This window comes from Drosophila kikkawai, chromosome 2L (assembly GCF_030179895.1).
Source record: "Drosophila kikkawai strain 14028-0561.14 chromosome 2L, DkikHiC1v2, whole genome shotgun sequence".
Lineage (NCBI taxonomy): Eukaryota > Metazoa > Arthropoda > Insecta > Diptera > Drosophilidae > Drosophila > Drosophila kikkawai.
This window is the reverse complement of record NC_091728.1, coordinates 15,729,631-15,748,889: the sequence shown is the minus strand read 5'-3', so window position 1 is coordinate 15,748,889 and position 19,259 is coordinate 15,729,631. Positions and strand designations below refer to the sequence as shown.

At 39.1% G+C, this 19,259-nt stretch overlaps 2 protein-coding genes across 2 annotated transcripts in view; one reads left to right on the top strand and one right to left on the bottom strand.

The window, feature by feature from the left end:
- LOC108077232 (uncharacterized) overlaps positions 1-19,259 on the top strand; it is a 29,210-nt gene that overhangs the window by 7,265 nt on the left and 2,686 nt on the right. Inside the window, exons 2-6 of the mRNA XM_017170490.3 lie at positions 4,425-4,628; positions 17,990-18,133; positions 18,246-18,359; positions 18,448-18,531; positions 19,110-19,211. Coding sequence (XP_017025979.1) covers positions 4,433-4,628; positions 17,990-18,133; positions 18,246-18,359; positions 18,448-18,531; positions 19,110-19,211 — 640 coding nt within the window. The 5' untranslated portion in view covers positions 4,425-4,432. The remainder of the gene's footprint in view (positions 1-4,424; positions 4,629-17,989; positions 18,134-18,245; positions 18,360-18,447; positions 18,532-19,109; positions 19,212-19,259) is intronic.
- On the bottom strand, positions 2,650-3,223 carry LOC108077233 (protein CIMAP1D). Its single transcript, XM_017170491.2, has 2 exons — positions 3,064-3,223; positions 2,650-3,006 (listed from the first exon to the last, which is right to left on the bottom strand). Exons 1-2 carry the CDS (start codon positions 3,077-3,079, stop codon positions 2,783-2,785), a joined length of 240 nt encoding a protein of 79 aa, XP_017025980.1. The 5' UTR covers positions 3,080-3,223; the 3' UTR covers positions 2,650-2,782.

Sequence of the window (19,259 nt, the reverse complement as noted above, 5' to 3'; positions counted from 1 at the left end):
GAAGGGTTTGGGAAATCGTTTAAGGTTTTTGCATGGGTTTGCATGGGAGTACTTGGAAGTAATGATATTGATTATGATATATTTTTTACATAAATAATAAATGTATCCAAAAGTTGAAATTTAAAAAGAATTAACTTAAGGCTTAAAATGACAAAAAAAAGAAATTGGTAAAACCTCGATTTTTACAATTTATATTTAAAATATGCTTTCCCAGAATTTTATTTAGAATTTCTTAGGCTACATTTCAGTGGCAGTAGCACTAGCAGTGGCCACACCCGCCCCTGCATTTAAATGCAATTAAGTTCTATGCCCATTTACAATTATCCACTCCGATCATGCGGAGCTGCGAACCTAACTGGCAATTATTCATGTAACTGGCCAAGCAGACAGACCCGACGACAGCCCAAGATCGTGCTAAAAATAAAGGGAATGCATTATACGCTGGCCACTTAAGGGCAATTTTCGCTTATTATGGGGATAATAGAGAGAGAGAGAGAGCCCAACATGGGGATCTAACATACTGAACGAGTCAGGAATAGAATAGAGCACGAGCACCACTAAAAATAGATGCAGCCAATGCAGCCAACGCGATGACGATGACGATGATGGCCCATAAACGAGGAGATGGCAGCCAAGGAGCTGGAGATGGAGCCTGGCCGAGCATGCCAAGCTGCTGATTGACATAAAAGAGCAAGTGGAGTTGTTAAAGAAAAGAAGAGGAGCAGGCAGCAGTTATAACCCAGAAGAAGATGAATCAACATTCCGAGCGGTCAACGTACCACGTTAAGGAATGGCACGCCATCGAGGATGCAGGATGGCAGTGGGAATGGGGATGAGGACGAGGATGCCCGAGATGATGATGTGGCTACGGAGCCTGGCTACGGCTCCATAAAGACAAAGACATCCCAGTGGCCAATGCATTGAAAGAGGCTGCTTAACCAAGGCATGAACAAAACAAGATGTCGGCCATTACTCTACATTACTCTGGCGGTGATTAGATGGAAGGAAGCTCTTTGAAATTTGGATTTATTAGTGTTTAAAAAATATATGAATACATATTAAAGGGTACTTTAAAGATATTTAATTTGTGGATGCTTAGCTTTGGATGGTTAGCTTATGATATTTCTTGTAAGCCATGGATTAGGAAATTATTTTAAAAATATATAACAAAGCAATATTATTTATTACTAAAGGATTGTTTTGATTATACAATATAGACCTGAAATTTCAAAAAAAAAAAGTCAAGATACCTTTCCCAAAAAAGAGTACAAAACCGAAGCCAGAGAGGCAAAAATGAGCAAAGATGCCAGAACGTAACATTAAAATAAACGCGCACAGATAAATCTTCGGGCGGAAAAAGGGGCAGTGTTCCCGAAGTTCCCCAAGTTTCCCTGCCTTGCTCCTCCAAAAACTCCACCCAATCCTGCAGCGAAAATGCAATCAAATGCCCGCGTTCCTTCCTGTGTGTCTGTGCGAATACGTGATGTCCAGCTCAGTGGTCAGTCTGCGCGGGAATAGAGGGGAGGGCAGAGCAGGGATGGGGACTGGGACTGGGACTTGGACTGAGGGCATCTGCAAAATGCACGCACATCGCACATCCGTGAAATTCCTGAGTCGCCACTGCCAGTGCCTTGTGCCCAGTGCCTTGCATTTACGTTGACGTTGCAATTACAACTGAACCCGGGGAGGGGGTGGTGGAAAGGGCCAAGGGATCCCTGGATGGCAGTCTCAGTTAGTCCAAAGCCCTTTCCTTTCTTTGGTTTTCTGTTGCCCATTCTCACGATGAAGTCCAGGGCACTGGGGAAAAAGAAGAGCACCAAGAAATAAATAAAAGTAAATATATAAAAGAAGAAGATACCCTAGAAGTGACCCCATAAACCATATATATTCTTGATGCTGCTTTCCAAATTTAGTTTTTCATTTCTTTTTTTTTTATTAATTCCTGTTAAGAAGTTTATTTGTTTATTATATTAGTTTAATTCTTAAGATTTGTTTGAGATGCAATCTATGCTCTTAGAAGTTTTTTTTAGCCAGAAATAAAAAAATCTCTTACTCTTATTTTGTGAAAAGTGTAAAATTTAAGTACATTTTTCCTCTGTGTACCCCATTCTCATTCCATTCCCGAGTCGCGTCTGCTGACCAGTGCCTGTTTACTGTGTGATTATTACAAGCAGCGGGGAAAATAACAGGCTTTCGCTTAGAGATGCCAGAAGCTGTTGCTGCTGCTCCTCCTTGGGTCAACGAAGTGAGTTACTTAAGAGAGCTGCTGCTCGCCACCGGCGGCTTCATTACAGAGCCACGTACTCCAGTCCAGTCCTGCATTCACAAAGCCCACTGAAGAGCCCTCTCTAAGCCCTCGATATGGAGGACGTCCTTCCTGAGCCAAAAAGGCTTTCTGCAGGGCCAACAAGTGGTTGTCGCCGCATTGTGTATCAATACTCGACACACCACAAAGTCCATGATTATTCCCACCTCCTGCCATCGATATGTGCATTTGAATGCGTCATCGAATTAATTGCAGAGCCAAAGGGAAACAGCGATGAGTTATTCCCAGTTTCCATGGCATCCATTCAGAGGTAAATTGTGTGTCAATGCAAGAAGAGATTCATTACAACAAATCAGTGTATCTTTCGACAAAGGGTTAATCTCTTCATTCTAAGTCTGCTTTAATTTATTTGACAGTCACTTGGGCGCATGCAGAATCTCACAAAATAATCTAAATCTCTAGATATCCCTTCAAGATCCTGATTACCAACATTTAAGGGAATTTTTGAGTTTAACATCAATGAAACTTGATGGGTATGTGTTTCTTGAGGGGACTCCTGTCCAACATGGAGAACTGCAGGCCCTCTGACTTGCCGAATCGGGTTACCTTATCAATTCGGTAGGCTGCCGGTCCAGGACCAACTTTCTCGTGCCTGTTACGGCCAGTCCTTTGGCCAAAAGAGTACTGTGGTCCTTTTTGACCAAAGCTGCTGGGCAGCATATAAGCGCCAGGTCCAGGTCCTAGAAAAAAACAAACCATTTTCTATACTATTGGGGGAATGTATTACCATAACTTACCATAGTTATTAGACATATTTAGTTATTTACTCTATTTTTTTATTACTTTTTGAAAAAAAGAAAATAAAATAAAAAAAAATAAATACCAATTTTGGAAGAAAGGGAACTGTTATGTAACCCGAGACAAGCTGAACTGAGAAATTAAATAAATATACATATAAATCCAACTGACACCTAAAAATCAAGGAAACTGTGATCTACATTAAAGGGAGATTTACTTTTATAGATTTTTCAGAAAAAATAGTGCTCCACAAATATTTAAAAAATATTCCCACATACTGATGCCCGCCAACTGATTGATTATTTATTTATTTATTGTGCATATTATTTGCAATCCGCTTAATTATCTGTAAATCAACAACCCAGCCCCAGACACAGCAGGGAGGAGAGAGAAGAGATAGCAAAAACGCTACTCATGCTCATTAATTATTAACACCTAGGGCGTAAAAAATCATTAATTAACTTTTATGCACACGCCACACTAATTAATGTTTAATTTGCCTCAAATTGTACAATATTTTGCATTGTTCTATTCGTTTTACAGTTTCATCCGTCTGCTAATAGCTTTATTATATATATGTATAACTATCTTTCAACTGGACAATTTGTGAATTTACATAAAGAACCCGCCCCTTGTCAGACGACAAGAGGTAATTTTATGCGATCGAAAGCTGGCGCTTTATCGAATTAAGCATCTCGCATTCCCCGCGTTACTACCAATAATATGTTAACCGTTAACCAAATTATGTTGACATGAAATATTCATGGCATATTTGACATAAATCACTTAACACAAAATGCTTAACATCTTTATTGTGTTTGGGAGAACGAACGTGTATTCATTCGCTTGCGAAAACTTAATAAATGCAAATTATTTTGGTTTCGACTGGCTGAAGCTTGAATCATTTAAATTAATTGTCTCTTCGTGCTTTATTTTTGGATAATTTTTGTTTTGTTTGAAAACACTTAATTTATTATAATTTAAAAGCAAAGAGAAGCTAGGTTAAAATATGGCTTAATATATATGTATATCACACCCAACACGTAATAATTTTATTAAATTTGCATTTAAAAAAAAACAGTGTGTCTTTAAGTATTTTTCAACAGAATTTTCCAGATTTTTTTTTTCAATTATTACTTTTAGTTACAGCTCGCCTTGACCCTCTTGAACCCTTTCCTTTTACTCGCTTTTCTTGCTCAAACTTTTTCCGTGACATATTTTTTAATTTTCAAAGTTTTTTTTCGGCTGATGTAGCAGACTTTGCGCATAAATTAGAAGAAAGGAAATCAATAAAAACTTAAAGATTTTTCCCAACAGTACTTTTATGGCTAATTTTCCGCTTTCCATTTCCTATTTTCAGCTACAGAAATGCACAGAACAGGGAAGCATTCAGAAAAGCATTCAGAGAACTCCCAGCTGAGCACAGACTTGCTGCAGATGTCCAGGAAAAAATGCAATAATAACCAGCAGAGACGGGGCCGTCGGAGGTGGGACCCCATCAGCCTCCTGACAGTTTTGGTCCTGACCATTTGCATGGCCCACACGTCGTTGGCTACTGTCGCCGGTAAGTGTTGAATTCTGGGGGAAAAAACTAATAAAATTCCGTTATGAGCCAAGTGATTGGACAGGCAACAGGATGACACACACATTCCATATTTCAGACACTGACAGACACACACACAAGCCTCAATTAAAAGCACATCAATAACAGTCATTGCCTCCTCCTATCCGATCCTGGGGATGTCCTTGCAATTGGCACTTGTCGCGCCATTTCGGCTTGAGGTTCTCTCTCTCTCTCTGTGATTCCGGATTTTGATTTATTTAACAATTTAGCAACAACATTGGCTATGTGTCGCAAGCTGTGACTGTGACATCCTTTCGGTTTGAGGGGCAAGGAATTTACAACTTCTGAGCAATTTTTTTCTAGTTAGTTTTCTGTTCATAGCTGAGAAAGAATATTGAAAATTTCCTTCAGGTTTGACGAAAAAAATCACAAATTGAATGTTGAACAAAAACAAGGGAAGAAGAATTAAATTTAAGCACTTAACTTTTCCCCTTTCTACGCCGAATAAATATATTTAAACTAAATAAATTATAAACTCTTTGACACCTCAATTAGTTTACTCTCATGCTCTATTTTCCATCTACTTGTATCTGCTCTTTTGCTATTCCCAAAGAAGAGGGAATTGGCCATCACAAACCGCAGAGACGCCTCAAAGCATGCAGTAGTGGTAGAAGCGAAAACAACGAACCGAAAATAAACTTGTCGCTGCAGTTTATAGGGAAATTAACACTACTCCTCGCATGGCCCCAAGTGCGCTTCAAGCCAAAGCAAACATGGCCAGGACGGGCGGACGGTGGTGGTGGTGGTGGTGGGAGAGAGCGGAATAACAAAATGTTAGCCAGCTTGGCTCGCTTAAAAATCCCCCAGAGGCAAAATTTGAAAAGCGCTTTAATCGCTAAGCTGCGTTTAGGCGTCAGATTTTGTGTTCCCGACGGTTTGTTCGCGTTTCACGTTTACCCCCAGCCCCATATATGGGTATTTGAGTGTGTTAGTGTGTATGTGGCCATGTCCTTTTTGTCCTTTGTCTTTTACCAGCTGTTTAAACATTTTTGCTAACTCTGCCGTTGTTGTTTCAGTCAGGAAAATTAAGGGGAATTACTGGTCTATGAACAAGCTGTGCTGGAAAAATATTAATTTATAAGTTTTAAATAATTAATATAAATAAAATTCTTGGGATATTATCAAAAATTATATTATACTTACCAGGGGTATTTTTTTAAGGTTTATATAAAAAAAAACTCAAAATATATCTCAAAGATTAAGACTCTTTTATTTCTTGTACATTGTAGACTAACAAGATTACTTTTAGAAATGTCGAGTAAAACCTTTCTTAATTATTTTATTTTATATTTTTAAAGCTAATTAAAATGTTGTTAAATATCTTAAAACAGAGAGTATCCTCTAGTCGAATCTCCCAATTATTTATTGTTTTTTTTCTGACGCTCTGTGCCACAACGAGCCGCCAAATGAGGCATCATCATGAGGGAAGGAAGGAAGGCGGGCAGGCTGCGGAATCCCGGGGCTTCCCCGGCACTGGCACTCGCGGAAGTGGCTGCTGTGGTTTTTCCATGTGTTTGCTTGGCAGCTGCAATTTTCGCTGGCCATTTTACATGCCCTCCCCCCTGGGATTTTCCCCCTTGTTGCCACGTTCAAGTTCAGCGCTGTCCCAGCATAAAAAGTTGGAAAGATTCCCGGCCACAAAAGAGCGGAGTGAGGCCTAGTATGCATTTTTAAAAGCGAGCCTGCTTAAATGAGGATTTCAGGACTCGAATTAAATAGGAGTTAGGCCCAAAGCCCCTAACTCTTTCTGCCTGAAAAATAGGGTCAAATTGATTTTGGCCAAACGGCACGAAATTAATTTTAATTTTTTATGTGCAACCTTTTTAATTTTCAATTAAGTGGGACACGGCCACGGATGGCCATAAAAGGTTTTAATTCGTAAGAAATACCTGTGAAGATTAAAGAGGGAAGAGTTGAACATAAAAATGCACTTACCTTGCTGGATTTAATGATTTCTTATTGATTTAATTTATTTTTCGAATTTCTTTCAATTTAATTAATTGGATTAAGAGAGTACTAAAACGGAACTTATTTTTTCCTTTAACGAGAACTATAACAAGCAGAAAAATCACTATGGAAGTGAAAACTAAATAAACCCATGCATAGTATATTTTTTAACACCTTTAAGTAACCTGAAAATCCCTGAAAAAAAACTAAGGTTGTCCACCCAAAAAAAAGACAAAGAGTATTAAGGATAAAGAGGCCTAAAAAGAAGGCTCCTTGTTCCTTTTTAACAGCCTCGTTTTTATGAACCTGAAAATGGTGCTCGACCATAAACCAAAAGTCAAACCAGAAAATGGCACTCAAAGCCTTGTTAGGAGTGGAAAAACAAACCGAAAGACAAACAGAAGCTACAACAGGAGGAGTACAATGAGAAATGGATGCATTCCGGGGACTCCCCCTCGTCGAGTGTAGTTGAGGGAAATCTGGCCGAGCCAAATCAAACTAAGTCGTAGGGGGAAAAAACCCTGTTGGTATTCCGTGTGCAGCTGCCATCCTGTGGCCCCAGGACAATTGCCAAGGTGAAAAGGGGGAAAGCACAAAATTCGACAGCATATAAAAATGAACTACAATTTTGCAAATTTTAAGCACATTTCAGTTGCTGTGAAAAAGTCGTCAGAGTGCCACAAAAAAAAAAAGAAAGAAAGAAAAAAGAAACCGATTTGCATATTTACACCCTGGCAAAGCATACATAACCTGCATACAATAAATCTTGTGACGTCTCGAGAGAAAGACGTCACGTAGCCAGAAGAGGATGGTGGAAAGCCAGAGATGCTGGGGATACGCTGCTCTTCCTGTTTCCTGCTCTCAAGTTCCTGCCCTTGCTGCGGATCCTTGCATAAGGTCCCTGCATCCTTCGTCGTCGGATTTGCTGCCGCAGCCGCCTGACGGTGAAAAATTGTTGCCAGTTCGCATGAAAATTGTCAGAGCGCTATTACGAAAATGAAAAGAAAATCGAGCTCATCATGTGTTTTGTGGGTGTGTGTGTATATAAAAATACAGATAATGAGAGCTGGAAAAATAAGCAGTAAATGCGGGCGAAGCACTGCATTTATATTCATGTGAAGTGCGCCAAAAAAAAAGAGAGTGTCTTTATAATAGTTTCGAGAATGGCTTAAATGGGACAGGTTACTGGGCCAAGTGGAAGCTGTCATCAGGTGGGGAAACGTGCAAAACGGAAGCTGCTTATAAATAGGAAAATGCATTTAGTCGTTGGAGGGGAATATTAAATACAATAAAAAAAATGGGGTGCATATATAAGCGGGAACTTGGATACTGGTAATTCCCAAGCTTTACTCTGTTAACAAAATAAAATAAGGAATTTAAAGAAAATAAAATTGGGAAAATATGTTATATTTCGAAATATTTTTTAATCTTTTACAAACATTTTTAAAATATAAGCAAGACTATATTTAAATATTATAAAACCTAAAACTATCTTTGAATTTTTATATAAAATCCACTGCTTTAACCTAGTCCCTACCAGTTGTCGCCTTAGAACGTAATATCCCGTTGGCTGTCCCCTCTGTGTAATTCAAACAATTCCTTAGAAACTGATTGACTTTCGACCAGTCAGTGTCAGTCTCCGTTCTGGGACCACCACAACCACCACATCATGTGCTCCTATTAACTCGCATCCTGTGCAAGCCAGGGAAAACCCACATATTGTTACACTAAAAGCCGTCACGTGGAACGGGGTAAATGGATAAATAACGATATGTTTACAGATGGCACACAGACACTGCATGGAGGATAAGGAAAAGGGCGACTGTGTCGCTGATTTATATGCGAATTTTTATATGCACAGTTAAGGTGGCAGCACGTAGCAGGAACACTCCGCTGGGAGACCCACCCGATCCAGCCCGGGAGACAACTCAACTCAACTCCTTGTGCGCAGGTTGCCTGTTGCCTCTGCAAACACATGTGGCGGCATCTCCGGCTGTCGTCTGAAGAATTTGTATGCAAACAAAACGGGACAAACAACAAGCGGCAAACAAACAAGCAACAGACAGACAGACAGACATATGCACACACGACAATGTTTCTCTTGCTGTTTCTCTACCATCCGATCCGCGTGGGAATGGCAAACGTCTTCAAGGCGAAGCTGGCTGAGATTTTTGCGACCCTTTTTCCAGTCTTTTTTATTATACTTTTTTCCCCGGCTTAAAGCTTTAAGCAACTTTAAGCAAAACGGCAAATAGCTGCTCATTTTTAATGCATACTTCATAAATCCTTGTCATAACTTTCTTGGCCAACTTGTGTCTGGGTGTCTTCACCCATCTGCGCTTCGGGACGTTGCGTATACGCAGCGTTGTTGCAATTTTACGGCGCATGGCCATGCCCCCTAAAACGGCGGCAACTATTTATCAGGCATTTATATGCAATGACAAGAGCCAGAAAGCCATCATCCATAATGCTAAATTTTAGATCAGAAGTCATCAATAAAGGCAAGAGATAAATAGGAATTAAATAGGAGAGAGAAACTTAAGGCTTTAAAAAAAATACAATTTAAATATAAAAATAAAGAAAAACAAGTGACAATGGTGCCTCAAACAGCATCCTTTATTGTTTTCTTGTACTAAATTTTTAAAGCCTCTAACACCTTTTTAAGAATATACAAATTAACTCTTTAAATATAATTTTATTGAATTTAGAGACAAGTTTAATTCCATTTTTTCCTTTTATACCTACAAAAGCCCTTTCTTTACACTACATAAATTTTTATGGTCAACCAAAGGCTCTTGAACTTCCACCAATTTGCCTCTAAGAAAAATTCAACTTTAATTAGCATTAACAAAGGCCCAAGTCAGTTGGATTTTCTGCCAGTTGTAGGAAGCCTTTCCTGTTTTTTTTCGCTCTCCAAAAAAAACTCTTCAGAAAACCGGAAATATTTTAATTTCCGTTTCTGCCTCTCCTTATTTTTATATATATATTTTTTTGTGACTGTTGCCAGCTTTTAGGCGTCGACGATTTTTAATTGCAGAGTTTCTTGTTTTCGTTTTAGCCATTAAATTAAAGTAAATACTTTAAGCGTTTGGCAAACAGCAGAAGCCAGAGGTCGCTGAATAAAATGCGAGAAGAACTCGGAAAGTGGCGCTAAAAAAATTTGCATAAAATGTTTTAATTCAGGCAATGGGAGAGGGCGCTAGGATGTGGCCTCCCCTTTGCCTGCACCCGCATTATGTCCAGCTTGACATTTTAAAGACAACAGCTCTCCCTTCCCTCCCCTGGCGGCTTAATTGAATTGTTTAATGGAGTCTTACGACAACAGAACAGAAAAAAGTAAAAAAAAGGAGCTGGAAGGCAAGGGAAAAATCAAAACGGCATAAAATAAAATGCGGGTCGCAAAAGCAGATGCTTTTCCACCTTTTTTCCTGCCTTACTCTGCGCCCCGTTAATTTAACGCCACTTGGCAGTCGTAAAAAACGGCAACAAATTGTCGCCTTTGGTCAAAAGGAAAGAAGTCCCACAAAAGAGGATAAAGAGCCGGAAAAAGGAGGAACAAAAACAAAAAATAAATCGAAAAGCGACACGGTAAAGGTAAAACGGATACATTATGATCATCGTTATCAGGTCTCCAGCTGTTATCAGCTTATCGGGCCCACCGACTGGCAGGGCATTCAATTTGCCATTTTATTAACCTGTCGAAGAGCGGAGAACTACCTTCCTCCAGACCTCCATCCTCCAAAACTTTCCACAATGGCAAAAGTTAAATCTGTTCACATTATTCAAGCATTTACGTGGCTTAATCCTAGCCAAAACTTTTCTCCCTCCGCCATCAAGAATATTTTTTCGTTTGTATTTTCTATAGATTTTCAATACAAACACCCCAGGATATTTGATGTTGAAAAAAAACGGAAATATATATAAAAATACATATATTTTTGTAATTTAAAGTTCCGCCAGACTTTGCGCCATAACTATGCCGAGTAGTCACGTCTGGCCATAAAGGCGAATATATACTTTTGGCATATGCAAACGGCAAAGAACTTCAACTCGTGCCTAGCATTTACTTACAAGTGTTCCTCCAGGTAATTCCAGAAAGTTTGGGCCATAACTTTGGCAGAAATTATTGGAACTAGATCGTTGGGAAGTTTATTTTTCCGGTGGAGCCATTTTATTGGAGCTCGTTTTAGGTTTGTTATTGTTTCAAGAAGCTTAGGAGTCGAAATGGAACATTGGGTGAAGGCTATACAAATAAATAGTACATAAAAGGTCTTTAAAAAAATCTATAAAATTTAACCACAAAAATTCGATTCTTTATAGCCCCCTTTAAGAGCCCTGTCTTTAACACTGAAAGCCAACAATCAGCGTACAGGCCACAAATACAACATACAAACTTGGCCTGGAACTCCAGACCACAACTAACTGTCATAATACGTGCTTCAGATGCTGCAATAAGCATAATCATTCGGGGGCAGGAGCAGGGCAGGAGACTGTGTAAGGACAACAAACCTCAGACAGGACAAACAGTGAAACAGAGCTTCGAACTTCGACTTGACTTCGGTGGCAGGTCAAATGGGTAACAACAGGAGCAGCAGCAGAAAATCTGGCAAAACTTACTGGCGAAAACTTGTGTGTAAAATTGTGTGTGAAATCGGAAAATTAGTCCCCAAGGAAGTTCATCGAAAAAATGGTGAGGAGTGGACAAAGCCCGAATATGAACTGGCACATATTTTTCTGGTCCCAAAAGCGGGTACCGGGGGGAGCTTAAAGCGGCTTTAACTGGTCAAGAGCACGCCTCGGTGAGCGGGTTTCAGAAATCTGGTCCTGGCCCTAGCCCTAGTCCTGGAACCCCTGACTCGGCATGGTCCATTGTCGGAAGTCGGATGAGTTTGCGGATTCCTGGTTATGTAATTGTGGGTTCTGGACTTTGGGCTCTGGGCTCTGGGTTTGTGGTGTTTCAGTGTTTTCCCTTTGGCTGTTGTTGTTTGCTTTTGCCTCTAACGAAACTGTTGCTGTTTTGATAGGGTTTAAGGCGGGATATACCAGAGCAGACGGGTTGCTTTTTGGGGTTGAATTACCATTGCTTATAGCATTTGTCGAAAGAGGAAATTAATTCGGTGTTTATTATGAACTTTAAGTGGGGAATAGTAGAGGGATAGGGAATATCTCCTGTATTAATGAAAGATTTATATAGCGTTAGTTATTAAATGTAAAAATAAAATAAATATAAAATATATTTAGGTTAGAAAATAATACTTTTTTTCCTATTAACCTAAATGATACACATGTATTAATTTCCCATCGACTCTACCTTTTTTCAAGCCCGAATTAATAGTTGAATATTACCTCATCTAATCCCAATTAAATGTACAAATAATTACCCAATAAAAGCCGACAATTATCGAAAAAATCTCAAGTCAAAATATGACCCACATACAGAGCAACCGCTAAGATCTTATCAAAATAAGCCAAAGAAACGGGAAATGAGAGTGACATGTAACATAAACCTATGCTGTAACGATCGGCCAATTGCCGATGCCCGAGTGAAGGCCAACTGGCAGCTGCCAACATCATCCTCTTTTGGCCTAATGCGAAAGGCAAACACAAAGGCCCAGACCGAAACCGAGACTCACACACGTGCCGGCCAGCAGCAGCAGCAACTTCTAAACTGAAAAGTGTTAAAAAACTTTTACTTTCGACGGCTGGCCGGCCTAGAGACTGGAAGCCGGCATGTAAATTAGCTTTTAAAGACCAACAACAACAAAAACGGACTGTGAGAAGACCTGGCCAATAAGTGGCGCGAGCTGGGCTCTCTCGCCGAGCTGCGGGTAATTATATTGTGGTCACGTTCCGGCGGGGCATCTGCTTTATGGAGTGTTACACTTTAACGCCGATCTCAGCTCTATTTTTTTTTTTCGCTTCAGAAAAAAGAGATAGTGGCCAAATTGAATAAGGCTTAAGCCCGGCACTTGGTTACAACTAACGAGGATTTGGCTTTGACTTTGACTTTATTGACTTTGTCATGCAGCCAACGAATGCCTTTATATTATTTTATTTTATTTATTAACATGGCGTATGAGCAATGTACTAAAGCCTTAAATTATATTATTGTATCTTTAAGCCAATGCCAATGATGATTACAGCCACATATATCAAAGGGTTAAACTTTAACTCTTGCTGAATAATTTTAAAGTACCCTGTATTCTTGAAAAATTTAGAATTTAACATTAAACCAGCCTTGGATATTATTATATTTTCTTAGAATTAAATACATTTACCATAAGCTTATATCAAACTATCTTTGATGGATTATTAGCCAAGATTTAATCAAGTTATTACCTTAAAATCACAAACAAAAGATGTCTTAATTAAAATTGATTAGGAATGCCTCCAAGGAATGTAATTAACCCATGATGCATCTTTATTTAGCTGACATCTGATTGGTCAAAAGTAATTATGGACATTTAATTTGCCTACTGAAATAAATCCCAGGGTGTAATCTATGGCATTGTGAAATGTGATACCAGTGCGCACATGCCGATATGTGATTACACAAATTGCTACAATTAGGCCTGGCTCCATCTCCCTGGGCTTACCGGGGAATCCTGTGTCCAAGCTGCGGCTAATGACAGTCGGATGAGGCGACGAAGGGCGGTGGTCAGGGTGTCCTCCTCCTCCTCCTGCCATTATTAATTTAAATAGGCGCCTCGGACAGAGATAGAATGGGGATTACTACGGTTGGTTACGAATGCAAACACGCAATGCTTTACGGTTGGATCTCGGCTCTGTGAATTACAATATTACTATAGCATTTCACACGTCCACCCTGATAATTTGATAAGGCCCTCAGCTTAGCACTTGCTGCATTTTAGTGAAAGCTTTCCAGATACTTTACCGTTGATACTTTGTGTTGGTAACAAAGATACCTGGGCTGGATATTACATGACAGACAGGTGTTTGTCTTTTCTGAAAACCAATTGGGCTTTCAGAAATCACTTGTGTAAACTAATGTAATGTTTATTCTATTGGCTTACTCACCTATTTGTTAGTTGTAATGCCAGAAAAATATGGATTTATAAATAAGAAACCAAACATTAACAGGTGATGGGAGAATTCTTCTGTACTATTTTATCTATTTGTTGAATATTTCCAATATTAATTTTCCTAAAAATAATTTTTAATCCGTTATTCAATATATTTCCCATTGACTTTTATTGCCTTAAAACCATTATGTTCTCGATTATGCAACTTATAATTGTTTTCTGAACTTTAGATTAGTTTTTGAGGTCATAGCAAAGTTTTGCCAGCTTGGACCGAACTTTCCCATAGTGTTACACCAAAGTTAAACAACCAAATTGGCTGGAATGCATAATCTATTTAATATCCATTATTTCCCTTTAAGCCATATGTTGTTCTCCTTCTTGCAGACTAAAATTAAATTGTTAAACTTTTGATTGGTTTCACCTCAATGCGAACTTTTCCTCGGCTTCGTGCATATCACCTGCCATTTAACCGTACAATTTGTTGTCTTAGATATTTAGCTTTCGCGATGAGTTTGTTGTTTTGAGACAAAGGTCTCTCTCCCGGCGTCACCTCATTTATCATCTTTGTCCAGAGGCGGGACAACAAGTGCAACAACAAGGCCAGAACCGAGGGCAGAACACTCGAAAAGCTCATTTGTTGTCATTTGTCCGCTTGTCAGCCCCGTGGCCCACCCTCCGCCTTATTCTGATTGTTTTTATTATTGTTTTTGCTTTCGTTTTGAATGGCATTTAAGCGTCGATTTGAAATCGCATTCACAACTGCCTGACTTACGCGCCGCTGGTTTCTCGGTTTCCGCTGAAATTCCCCATGGAAACAATGGAATTATCATGGATGGGGTTTTGGTAGTACATATATATACATATAAAGCTGTCTATAAGCATGACGGCATATTCTTGTTACCAATTTGGAGTTTAGTTTTTGTGACATGCAAGCGGAGAAGATCGGATTGACAGGGAATATAAAAAGAAATATAATATAATATATATTATAATAAGATTAAGCAACTCATAATTTATGCGAATTCATTGATTAATAGTCACAATGTTGCCTGATTAATGCTTGACAAGCTGCTTAAATGAAATTTTCAAGAGAATTCCTTATTGTCACAACGTTTGTGTGATTAAATATTTGCCTGAAAATGTTTATTATATAATGCTTAACATTTTAAATATAATAGTTAATCCCATTTCGTATCCTTTAAACTTTATTTTCTATTCAATTTTGATTAAATCACTTTTACTAGACTTTATTAATATGGCTTAAAGTTTATATAGTCAAGCCTAGGAGCTGTCATAAAACGATTTATTTAACTCTTCCTGTTAATGTTATCCCTTTCAGAGAGAGCAATAATTTCACAGTTCGCTGACTTGGACAACTTTACCCCGATAAAATAGCAATTACACTTACGATTCATGGGCTAAGAATTTCTTTATTGCGTTTGGCTGAGCAGAAGTCATGTCAAACTAGCGCATTTTCTATCTAACTAACCGCAAACTGCTTAAGAGCCTCCATCCCCAGCCTCAGGCCCAGTCCAAGCCCCGCAAGGATTTAAACGCTTCAAGGAAATTCTGAGAAAGAGAGAAAAGCCACTTGGTGAAAATGTAATAATGATGGAAAATATTCTCTGTGGCGGCCTCCGGCTAAAGTTGAGTAGTTTAGTTTATGAAGTGTGTGGGCGTCGTGCCGGGGCGAGACAATTTTCCGCAATTTCCGCGATGATTTCGGATGATTTGTTATTGCTGTTGGTTTTGCGGCCTTGGGCATTTATAGCCCACCACCGTATTTATCAATGGGTGTTAAGTGTTATTAATAGTAGAGCTCACAAGGGCCGATGTCAAAAATTTGAACCAAAGCCAACGATGATCTTAATGGCTTCCTTCTGATAAGATCCCATCCCGAAGTGACTCCTCTTCCCTGGAAGTCATTTCTTTGGCTTGTTTATAACAATTGCCCCGGTATTGTGCTTATCATTTATCACGACAAAAATAAACCAACATTAATTTAGAATCAATGCAATTTATGGGCATGAATCAGCCAGCAGCCAGCGGCAACCTTTGCCTCACATTTACATAATAACTTCTCTCTGTGTGTTTTTCTCTGGAAAACAATCAAAAGCGAATTTACAATGCAATTTCGCAGGGGACAATTTATTGTCAGTCGGCCGAGACAGAGGATTACAGAACTTTCAGCATCACGACCAAGTCTCGCGGTGGCGTATACGTAATCTGACGCGAGTCGAGTCGTCGCCGAGTCACAGACAAATGTCAGCCGTCCGCCCGCTTGCTCCACATAATGTGCATAATAATTCTGCTCATTTGAAACGTGTTGGCTAGCCAAAAATTAGGCGAAAAGAAAAAAAGAGAAACAGAATAAGTGAGGCCCCAGAGACAATGGCAAGTCGTAGAATTAGCGCTGCGTTCCACAATGAAAACAGAGCGCAAAACGGGAAGCTGTTCTACTAATTGCAGCATTTCGGATTTCAGACATGTGTGTGGCGTTGTCTGTATTGCATAACGAGCCACAAACAAAAAAAAAAATCCGAAAAAAAACGCTTTAAAAATTCTAAAAATGAGAGTCATAGAGGGGGTGATTTTAGCTTATTTTTACTGCACGGAAAGCAGCAAAAGAAGCTCAAAACAATAACTGAAATGTTCTTAGCTTAATGGAGATGATGAAGAAGGAAAGTAATTATAAATAGATTTAGTTTTTACACACAAAAATGTGTAATTTTACGTGGGGTCTCATTAAGATAAAGATATTAATTTAAAGTATATTTTATTTCAACTTCGAAAGCCCTTAACACTCACCTTTTTGAGAGAGTTATATCAAACGAACTTCCATTTAAATTAAATACATGAAATACCTACCTTAATTCCAGTAACTTTTACAAAATTTTCCCTACATTAAAATAACTTTATTTTAAATCAAATCTACCCTGTTGAGTTCATTCCCCCATCCAGAACGCCAAAATAAAACCAAACAACAAAACATTGAAGTGAGCAGCATATGCAGTTTCCTTAATGAGTTCTAGGAAAACAATTTAGTGAGGGATGTGTGTGTCCCGTGTGTGTGGGAGTGTGTGTAAACATAGCTCCAGTTTATGAGGGGACCCGAAATAAAGGATGGCCAGCCAGAACGCAGCCACAATAAAACCGGAGCACGGGGCGTATGATTAATGCTCGCACATATTTAATCATTTTTCATAGCAAAGTGACAACAAGGCTCGGACAAGAGAAGTCTTTAAGTAAGACAATTTTCCTGGGTAGGGTATGTGAAATGGGAAATGGAAAATGTTTTTTCGGCTCAGACAAGCCTCTTGTCAATCGGAATTATTCGCCAAACTGGACAATCAAGGAGCGTAGACAAAGCGGCTGCCACTCCATCTTGTGCTCCTCTTTGTCAGTTTCGGTTTCGGTTTCGGCTTTGGCTCTGGTTTTGGTCCCAATTGGGAGTCGCCTCAAACTGGGCAAACAAAAAAGCCAAACTAAAACTAAACTCATTTAACTTTGCCGTATTTTGATAGCATTTTACCTTGCCCAGTTCACAGCGGGAAAAGCGAGGAGGAGCAGCAGCAGCAGAAGCAACAGGAACAACAAACAACTGTTATCAAAATGTCATTCATTCAAATATGTACCGACTGACAGGGAGCCAGGAGGCCAAAGGACATTTGCCTCTGTCCCTTTACACTCTACGAAAATAAAAAAAAAAATACAAAAATAATCCAATTACAAGTGTAAATTAAAGCTGGAGCTGGGCAATTTGCATTTCCTTTTCATTAAAGAAACACACTGACACAGCACTTAGTTGGGGAAGAAATTTAAATGTCCCTCCTGGTCATATTCCTAAAAACCAGTAGTGATAATCTAATTCAAGGACTTTATATATTAGGACCTCAGGGAGAAGCTCTTAAGTCAATTAATTTCTTAATCTCTTAAGAGAAGTATAAGAAATATTTAATGAGAAAATATTTATTGAGATATAATGAGGGAAATTCCAAGCTAAAGTAGCTTATCAGGAGGCACTTCCTGGTAGTTTTTTAGTGCCTAAAAAATATAATACTATCAATAGAGAATTCTCTTCCAATATATTTATTAAAATTCAGGGATCTCTTTTGAAAAATAATAATGACAGAATAATAATAAATATAATCCTAAATTCGACAGAGAAATATAGCCCCTTTATATAACTGTAATTACATTTACAAGCCTTACTATTATTTTCTGCCAGTGTCGCATTCTTCTCAATGGCGTTTTGTTGACTTTCTGCCCTCTACTATTTCACACTCGGCTTTTCTCCCCTTTTTTCTGCAGTGCCCGCCATTGAGAGCAGCAGCAGTGCCTCCTCCACAGTCGTCACGGTCGCGGTCACGCCAAGCATCGCGGATAGAAGCTCCAGCTCCAGCGGAACCGGAAGCAGCACCACGGAATCGCTGGCCGAACAGCAGCAGCCTCAGGGTAAGACCCCGAAAACTAATCCTCCTCCTGGTGCTTTTTCTCCCGAAACTAAACTGCCAACAATGTGACTCTCACTCGCACTCTCTCCTCTGTCTCCCCGAATTGTTTATAGGCCAGTGCCTGCAGGATGGAGTCTGGGTGGCAGAGACTGCGGTGCGGTGCAAGAAGCAGGCCAGTTGCCGGGCCATCCAGCGCACAGGCCACTGCTGTCCCGATTATAAATGCGGTAAGTGCCCACACCATCCGACCATCCGCTCGGATGCATTTATGCAAATCCCCTTCTCCATGCTCACTCACCTCTCTCTGGCCCGCAGATTGCGAAAAGGATGGCAAAACTTATGCCAATGGTTATAAATTGGTTGATCCGGACACGCCGTGCACCGTGTGCTACTGCAAAGGTGAGTCCGAAAATTAGACACCAAGTCTTGTGGGTGATCGGGGAAATTATGGGACACACTTTGGCAGGGTTTAATTGGGATTCGAGTGTTTATGGAAGCTTATTGCTTCTTATTTATTTTGTAGTATTTATTTTTACATAATTATATTAAGATTTCTCAGTAATTTTGGAAAACGGAAGCTATAAGTTTGGAGGCGTAGGTTATAATTATAATATAATTTTTTATATTATTTATAATTTACAAAAATTTATCTATTTCTTACAGTAGTTAAAAGGTTAGAATAAATTATCTTTAACTAATTAACACTGAAATGTTTTTAGATATTTCCTTAAAAATTTCAACAAAATAGTAAAATTAATTTAAAAAATTAAATAAAATTAAACAATTTGAATTTTTCCTTGGCATGTTAAATGTTTATATATTTGTTTAAAACTTTAAGCAAACATTTAAACCTATTTTTGTTTTTTTATAAGAATATTATTTTTGCACCTGTTAAACAGATGGGAGCTTAACATGATTTTCGCACTGCTGCGCCAACACTTTTAACTAAAAAACACACACTCAATTTATTTTTTCAGGCGGCGATATTGTTTGCAGCTCGGTGACCTGTTTCCGGCGCGACGACTGCATGCCCAAATACGTGCCCGGCCGCTGCTGTCCGGAGTACGACAACTGTCCAAGTGAGTGCCGCCACCCAATGACCTTTAGTTCCCCAATTTTACCAACAT